The sequence below is a fragment of the Emys orbicularis genome, chromosome 6 (genome assembly GCF_028017835.1).
Source record: "Emys orbicularis isolate rEmyOrb1 chromosome 6, rEmyOrb1.hap1, whole genome shotgun sequence".
Lineage (NCBI taxonomy): Eukaryota > Metazoa > Chordata > Testudines > Emydidae > Emys > Emys orbicularis.
Genome location: NC_088688.1, coordinates 101,594,788 through 101,603,532, shown reverse-complemented (window position 1 = coordinate 101,603,532; position 8,745 = coordinate 101,594,788). Strand labels below are relative to the sequence as shown.

At 38.9% G+C, this 8,745-nt stretch overlaps 1 protein-coding gene across 1 annotated transcript in view; it reads right to left on the bottom strand.

The window, feature by feature from the left end:
- Nucleotides 1–1,935: 1,935 nt before the first annotated feature.
- Nucleotides 1,936–8,745, bottom strand: part of LOC135880559 (transducin-like enhancer protein 4) — a 118,764-nt gene continuing 111,954 nt past the window's right edge. The window contains exons 16-21 of the mRNA XM_065406887.1: nt 8,349–8,596; nt 6,592–6,739; nt 5,822–5,972; nt 5,439–5,515; nt 3,223–3,663; nt 1,936–2,753 (exon numbers count right to left, since the gene is read on the bottom strand). Coding sequence (XP_065262959.1) covers nt 3,556–3,663; nt 5,439–5,515; nt 5,822–5,972; nt 6,592–6,739; nt 8,349–8,596 — 732 coding nt within the window. The 3' untranslated portion in view covers nt 1,936–2,753; nt 3,223–3,555. The remainder of the gene's footprint in view (nt 2,754–3,222; nt 3,664–5,438; nt 5,516–5,821; nt 5,973–6,591; nt 6,740–8,348; nt 8,597–8,745) is intronic.

Sequence of the window (8,745 nt, the reverse complement as noted above, 5' to 3'; positions counted from 1 at the left end):
GCCCTTGTGCTCCCTCTGAATCCTCTAAGGGCAAAAACTCAGATCCCGTTCCAATGGCAGTACGTCGGGACTGACAGAAGCGTGTAAACCATAGGAGGATGTATTGAAGCGTGTCTTGACTGTGGTATGTCCTGGGTGGGAGATCTGACCTCCCTAGATGTGGATGGTAGTGGAAGGCATGGAGATCTCAGTTCTCCTAGGGCAAATAGTTCATGTGGCTCTGGTGTTTTCTTCAATCTCTCCAGGGTTAATGGTAGCTGGAACCAGGGCTGCAGAGGAGGACTTCAACGGATGGATGGATCCCTTGTCTTAAGGGAGGCCAATGTTGACTGTGTGCGTGGCTCGGTACTGGCAGATCCGTCAGTTTGTGCAGGTTTTTCTTCCCCATGCTTGTGCATCTTGGAGTGCACTGCCTCCCTGTGGCTGGAACTCGTGGAAGGAGTTGGTTGGAGGAAGACTTACATGCTTGCTTCCTTACCTCCTGACTAGGCCCCAGCACAGGATCCATAGAGGTGGTAATGCCGGAACCAATCTGCATCTCCAAAGTCAGAGGTGCATCCTGGCTGTCTCAGGCTGATGTACTGGAGGGGAAGGGAGGTTTCACCCTGGTCTAATGGAGGCCTCATGGCAACTTCCGTGAGGTACTTTTTAAGGCAGAGAGCCTGGCCTTCTTGGGTATGGCTTGAGAAGGACTGGCAGATTCTGTACCTGGATGAAACATGGGCTTCTCCCAAGCAGTAAAGGCAGCATTGATGTTTGTCATCAAGGAATGCAGGCAAGAGGCACAGATTTTAAATCCTGGCGCCTTCAGCATAGTCCTGTGTCTGCATGTGGGTACTGGGGTGGGGATGAGGGGGTAACCAGTAAACCAATTCTCCCAAAGTCTCAGTTCTATTAAAAATATTACTAAAAGCTAAAATGATGCTAAAGCAGTAAAAACAGCAAATGTTACAAGAAAAAATAACTAGCTACAATTCAAAACTTTTAAAGGTGCATCAAACATGAGAGGACACTAGGAGCTCTGACTCAAGACCATGTGGCAGTGAGAAGGAACTGGAGACGTAGTCATCCCGCTTTGTCCTTTATCATCTCAGACGAAACCATGAGGCAAGGCTAGTGCACATTTGCAGACCAACAGACACTACTACTTTTAAATTCTCCGGCTCCGGACGCATTGCGCGCATGGGTAAACCCTCAGTATAACACAATAGGGACTATCACTCTCCATTCCGCCTCACCAATAAATATTACAATGTCACTCACAATACTAGTAACTGATTTAAAATAGTAGGTTTAAAAAAAATTCTAAAAGGAATGGGCTCCCAATCATTGGCTCCCATATCAGTACCCTTCATATTTGTGCCTGGTGGGCTAGATTTCTTTTCCCTAGCTTAGGGCCCACTGAAATCAATGATAGTCTTTCTGTTGATTAAATGAAAAAGTTGGTTTGAGATCTTAGGGCTTGATCCAAAGCCCAGTGACGTCAATGGATTTTGAATCAGTTCCTCTAAAATGGAGCCCATTGAGCTGGGCATGCTTTAGCAAGCCATGGAACATGGGCTGTTCCAAACTTTACTCTCACTGAGGTGTGGAGGAACCCAAACTCCATAGGAGATTAGAAAATGCACAAAATAGGAGGCACTATACTCTGAGTGATACGGCTGAGCTCTTAGCATGGTATCAATCTCTAAAACCATTGCAATAGTATAACTAACTATAGAAATTTTCAGTTAAGAAAGTTTGCTGTGAAACCAGACAATTGGTGGGAAGTGTCTTTTACAAGAGTGTCTTTTTCAAAAGTCTATAGTGGCATGCTGTGCAATTTAGAACTTTTCTTCAGCTGCCTACTGTCCTTTGACCAAACTGAAATCTGCCCACAATACTAAGGTGTGCAAATCCACAAAGGGAAAAAAATTAGAAAAATAATACATCATAGAAGTTACTTATGTTTAATGCTTAAAAGTCTGAATGCACAAAACAATAATCTACCATTATAGAAGTACTGGTGGTCAATACAATGCATTAGAACTATGTACAATGACACAGTTTAGTATCAAAATCTTTCTACACTGTAGAGTATTACGAAACTGTTAATGACATCAAACACTAAGCACTTAAGACACTATTTTTTGCTACCACATTTGGAACTTCAATGAACAGTCCATTTCAACTTGCAGCATCAATCCATTTCTAGTATGAAATTAAGTAATTTTCTACTTATACAATAAGATTTATCTACACCGTTCTTTTGATTTTGATCCATAGCAGCAAAGGCACTGTACATCAGCAGATCCACAGACTTAAAAGATTTTTTTTTTTTTAAAGCATTCAAAAAAAAAAAAAAAGTCACAGATCATAGTTTAACAGCAACAACAACATAAAAAGATAACACAATGTCTCTGGCACAATGGCACAGCCTGTGTTCATTTCGGGGACATCCAACTAAGACGTGGATAGAACTGTTGGCAAATAAAGCAAGTCCTTCTCCCAAGTGAGAATCCATTCTTTTCTGAACTTCAGAATGAGTGCTCTTGTAAACCCTACCTCTGAGGTCCTTGCTTTTGTAGTCTGTACATTGGTAGGAATCCATGCTCATTTCAGTGCAGTTTCCAATGAATATAGCAAATATTTTCTGTAATCTCTTGTAATTGCAAAATTGCTGAAAGACACACATCTCCCTTCTCAAAGAAATGTGGCAAAAACATCCAGAAGAGATAAAGTTGGCTCTTTGAGGCAAGTTACTGTACTTCTCTCTGCAATACAACAAAGAGATGTTATATTAAAAAGCCTGGATCAACACAGAGGATTTTACCATCCCTGGAAGCATTGAAAACAAATCTATTTAAAAAACACTACATGACAGCAGATTCCTTTTAATGTATGTAACAATCTTATTTTTGGCACATTTTTCCTTACAATTTATTTAATTCAACTCTGAACTTAATTAGTGAAAAATCACAGGCATATATATACACAACCAGTTATAGTTCATAATTACTATTCTAGATTTCCAAGCCGGTCTAAAATAGTTAAATTAGATCATCTTCCTCCCACAATAATTATTTATATTACAGTAGCACTTAGGATGTCTCAACCAAGAGCAAGATAAATAGTCAAAAATTTAATATAAGCTATCATTCTATTTAGTGCACTTGTCACTTTTGACCTCCCACCCCTCCTCCTTTCCACCCACCAGCAAAAAACACAAAATATACAACGCACCTTTCAAACCAAGGCAGGGGCAGACAGCTTTATTTAGTCAGTTCATTGTTAGAAAGCCTTCTTTAAACAAAATAAATACATTACAGCTATAATACATAATTAGAGAATCAGTTCAGTGTTAAGTATGCTTATCCCCTCTTCTTCCAAGTAGATATCTTAAGTTTGGTATCACAAGTTCTTAATGAGCATTCACAATTCAATAGCAAGTTAGATGGGGAAAAAATGAACTCCACAACTGTGATGAGCATTGTAAGTCCTCAGTTTGGAAAGGAAAAAAAGGAATATACAGCAAAGTGCTAGGAGGAGGAGTCCTGTTTGCATTCAGCTTTGTCTCTAATAAATAACTTCATAGACTGTAGCCTTCTTGTCCCCAGAGCCAGTGACAATGTATTTGTCATCCACAGAGATATCACAGCTAAGCACAGACGAGGACTCTTTGGACTATGAGAAACAAAAGAAAAATACATAAGCATAAAGAAATTAACAATTTCTCTGTTTTAATAAAATCAGGTGAACACAAATGGCACCAGACTAGAAGATTAAATCAGTAGAGAGTTTACTAAGGGGGAGTGCACGGAAGAGCTTATCTAAATACCAAAATATATTGACTCAAAGCAGAGCTGAAGGGCTGGCAGATGCAATTGCAAAAATAATTCCCCAAACTTCCCTCACCTAAAGTATTTAAGACAATACACAGAGCAACATAAAAGGAAAGGGAATGTTTTATTCAATATTACAGAACTGAAGACAACCTATAAAACAAACGTATCCCTCCAATCCTGTGCCCCCCCCCCCACACACTTTACTCACAAACAGTGAGTGTTTATTAAATGTTTATATAACTCAATTAGTTTTCGCCTGCTTAAAAACATGCCAAAAGCCATTTAAAAAAAAATACATTCCCCTTATGGAGAAGTCCTATAGAGTTTAATTGGGATAAAACCAACAGGGTTCTAGAAAAATTTAAGAGGTTTCTATAGATTTTTAGAGTGACTTCTATAGGATACAATAGAGAATGAGAATCATTATTGTTTTTAGTACCCCCTTCTTAGCACTTTCCAAATGGAAAAGAAGGACCATCCCTGCACCAAGGAACTTACAATCTCAGAAATAATAAACAAACAGGTGAGAAGACACCAGAGTGACTGGCATAGTAGAAGCACTTCAGTGGAACAGAATACAATAGACAAATAGACGGTACAATGGGTACAACATAAAATTGAGAGCGAGAAAGAGAATTAATTTATATCTACCTAGATATAATATATATTTATATTTAATATCTGGAGCCCAACAAAGCAGCATCCAGGATTTTGGCAAAAGTTGTTGGAGGTTGGTTGGCACTACTCCTCAATGATATTCTATAGGAATGGGAGTTTGGAGATGGGATTAGAGTGGGAAAGGTTTTCCTAATCAAGTGCTGATTTCTTTATAGTCTGGCTAATCTACAAGAGTTTGAACAGGTTTGCTTTTCTGAAGGAGGCATCGTTAAGTTCCAATAGAAAGAGACACAGTTAATATTTATAGGATGTTTAAAGGAAAAAAAATACATATAGAAAGGTTATAATTTCCTATTACATTCCACAAGAATCTTCCATAAGTGTCAGCTCTTAAATTCAAGAGTTTTCCTGCTTAATGTAATGACTTTTAAATCTTAATACACATTAGGACATCTTAATGGTGCTTATCTAGACCAAACCTGTTAAGCTATTTCATGAAATAAAGAGGAACATTTTTTTAAAATGGCATGTCACAGATATAAGTTAGGGGGAAAAAGTGCTCATGAGGCTTTATTCCTCTTGTCTGTGAGCTGAAAAAAAGATACACATGTGTTGAGTCTGGTTTTCATTATTTTCAGCAGATTTTGGATATTCAATGAATGCTAAATTAACCATGTGGCACCTGCGCTATATTCCACTACCCACAGCACAATATACACAGGAGAGGAAATAGGCATAAGAAACTCGAGACAAAGGATTCAAAATGGGCATTAAAGCCCAACTTCAAGATAAGGGTCCACTTTATTGTAATGTTAAAATTATTAAAATATTATTGAGGACAAAATCTTGTACACCTCATTATAACAGACAAAGTCTTAAAAGAAACATAATTAGCCAAGAACACCCATTTAAAAACTCCTTAAGTTAATGATGGACCTTGAAAAGTGCACCTCTATTGTACTGTAATGTGGAAAACAGCTTTTAGGAGATTATTACCTGGAATATGCTGGCTCCATAAGGTGTTCTCCAGGCATTAAGAAGATTATCTTTTCCAGTGCTTACAAACCATTTGCCTGAAATCAGATTTTTAAATTTTTTTTATAATTATGTTACATTTTCAATGAACGCATGCACAAAACCCCTAGATTATGCAGAAAAACGATCAATTCACATTAATGAAAAAATTATGCAGAGAACAGTCAAAGTTACATGTGGCTAGATTAAGGTATTTCACTATAAGTCGTTTGTATTAAAAATAAATCATACAGAAAAAAGTTTAATTTTAATATTACATTGAACATCTGGTTTTACATTTCCTTGCTTTTATTCAAAAGAGATTTGTTAGGAGAGAAAATACTGGCATAGATGTTGTAGCTTACCACAGTGAGCAAATTTGAGTGACAACACACAGCTCTCGTGAAGATGAAGTTGATACTTGTCTGGTTTAGTAACATGCAACACCTCAACATTACTGTTCTCCATTCCTACTGCCAACCATTCACCAGTTGGACAATAACCCAGTGAGAAGATCTGGAATTAACACAGCACATGCTGCAGTCAGTAAAGGAGGAGCTTGAAATAGTCAGAACTAATTCCTGCTACATTGTTATCACTGTTCACAAAATGTGAGCTACATTTTGGGCTGCTAAACAGGTTTTAAAAGATGATTACTATAGTAAATGATTAGCAAGACAAATTAGTTCATGTAAATGCAACTCATTTTGAACTGTAATAGTAAAGCATTGAAACAAGCTATAAAAGTTACTGTCCTAGCCCATCCAACAGCATTAGAAATATTTTTGTAAAAATATCTTTTGAACGAAGATCTACAGAACTGAAAACTGGTTAGATAGGAACACTTTAATCTGACAAATCCCTTTTATAAATAGAACAGGAGTACTTGTGGCACCTTAGAGACTAACGAATTTTATAAATAGGGCTCTCTGCTGTTCTTGTGGGAAAAATACTGATCTGTCAAACTGAGAGCCATAATCTAGAAAAAATGTTTAGCTGCCATATTAAAAACAGTGCAAGAGACTAAGTGAAAAAATTCTAGGAGCTCTTCTTCAAGTCTGCTTTTTAAAAAATGTGCTCATTTTATAAAACCACTATGGATTTCTCTAACATGTCAAAGCTTCTGAGAGTGAACCTGTGATGTGAAATCATGCTGTTGTAGCTGTCTTCCTTCTCTGAGGTCCCAGGATCTGACGGTATTGTCCAAACCTCCCGTCCAGAGCTTGGTACCATCATTAGAAATGTCAATACAGCTGGCTCCATCTGTGTGGCCCTGGAATTGTCTGAAAATGTCAAAAGAAAACACATGCACACACTAATGGTAGAAAGATTTGGTTTTGATCCATGTTCATTTTTCCGTGCAGATCATGCTAGTTTTGGTTTATTTCCTTTAATAACTCTAGTTATTAAAACGTAGCAAAAGCGTATTTTAGTAGAGTGACTTGAATTTATTCTGAATTTGTAGATAACCAAATGAACTGTGTGTGGAATGCATCAAATAATCAGCCTAGTCAGCATAGCACATTTTTTTGAAGTACCGTATATACTCGTTCATAAGCCGAATTTTTTTGATAAAAAAGTGAAGCATCAAAGAGCAGGGATTGGCTTATCAATGGGTCTACACCAAAAAATGACGATTTTAAGCTCTATTGAATTGAGTATCTAATACATTGTCGTTGTAGATCGGGGTTGGCAAACTTTGGCTCCCAGCCCATCAGGGTAAGCCGCTAGTGGGCCGGGACATTTTGTTTACCTGGAGTGTTTGCAGGCACGCAGCCCCTCAGCTCCTAGTGGCTGCAGTTTGCCGTCCCCAGCCAATGAGAGCTGCGGGAAGTGGCGGCCAGCACATCCCTCGGCCTGTGCTGCTTCCCGCAGCTCCCACTGGCTGGGAACGGCAAACCGCAGCCACTGGGAGCCGAGGGGCTCCAGGCTTGCGGATGCTCCAGGTAAACAAAACATCCTGGCCCGCCAGCAGCTTACCCTGACGGGCCGGGAGCCAAAATTTGCCAACCTCTGAAATATAGGGTCGACTTATGAAAGGGTCATACAGTTTTTGCCATTTTTACCTAACCATCTTGGGGGGGAGAGTCGGCTTATAAACGAATGGGCTAATGAACGAGTATATACGGTGTGTTTTAAGGTTCAGATTTGGGGATCTCTACCTGAGACTGTGACATCACATCAGGTACTGGGAATGTCACATCTTCCTGGGAGGAATTCAGCACATCATTCTAAATTTACTGGCTCTAAAAATCATCTGCAATCACTTACTTACACAGGCTTTAATACAGAACAATCTCAATGGGATCATCGGACCACCTGATAAAAGCCCATCTTTTACATGTATTACTACAATGCTTTATAATGTAGATCTGTATTACTGGGTCCCGCTTAAGATGCTTTACACTGGGGATGAGAAATAACCAAACACGTGCATCTGAAAACCCCCAAACTTTGTGCTGTCCAAAACCAGATCTGAATGTGGTGATTCAGGCCCATCATTACTTAGAATACAAACACTAAGCACAGATCAAAGAGGTGTGGTTGTGTGCAACGTATTACACAATATCAAACTACTCCATGTTTTATAGGAACCTAAAAGAATCTTAGCAATGTCACACAAGCTGATTTTACTCTAAGCAGCCATCAGACCCCAGTCTAGCAGCATTAGAACAGAACTTTAAAGTCTGCCATTATAAATTCCTCTAAACCTATAAATAAGGATGTAATTTTTATCAAGCTTTTATTATCCTGGCTCCTTAACAAGAAAAATACTGAAACAGTTATGCTGACAATTAAGATAAGAGCACATTAAAAAAATATTAAGGGAGAACGTACATGCTATTGTTAATTAATTCTTCACAACCTGACAATCCAGTTCTGTTGACCTACCTGACTAATGTCTGGTTGTGCAGATCCCAAACTGCAATGTTCCCATCGCTACAGCAGGAGAAGCAGACCTTGGAATCGGGGCTGATAGCCAGAGCGTAGCAGGCTGGAGCAGAAGATGTCAGCTCTGCTTTTATACGTGGGGTAGGAGCTGCCAGGTCCCAAATGGATAATGTGCTGGCCTCCCCACCGACAATCAGGGTGCGGCCGTCTGGAAGCAATCTGCAGGAACGGATGTAGTTATCTCTGTTCTGTGGAGACAGAAGCCATCACGAGATTACTCATGAGGAAAGGAAAACAGCATTAACATGAGAGCAGAAATCCATAAAAGTATTGTATTCCCTCCTGGTTTTAATGAGCCAGTTACACTTATGACAATGATAAAGTATATTAATGCCAG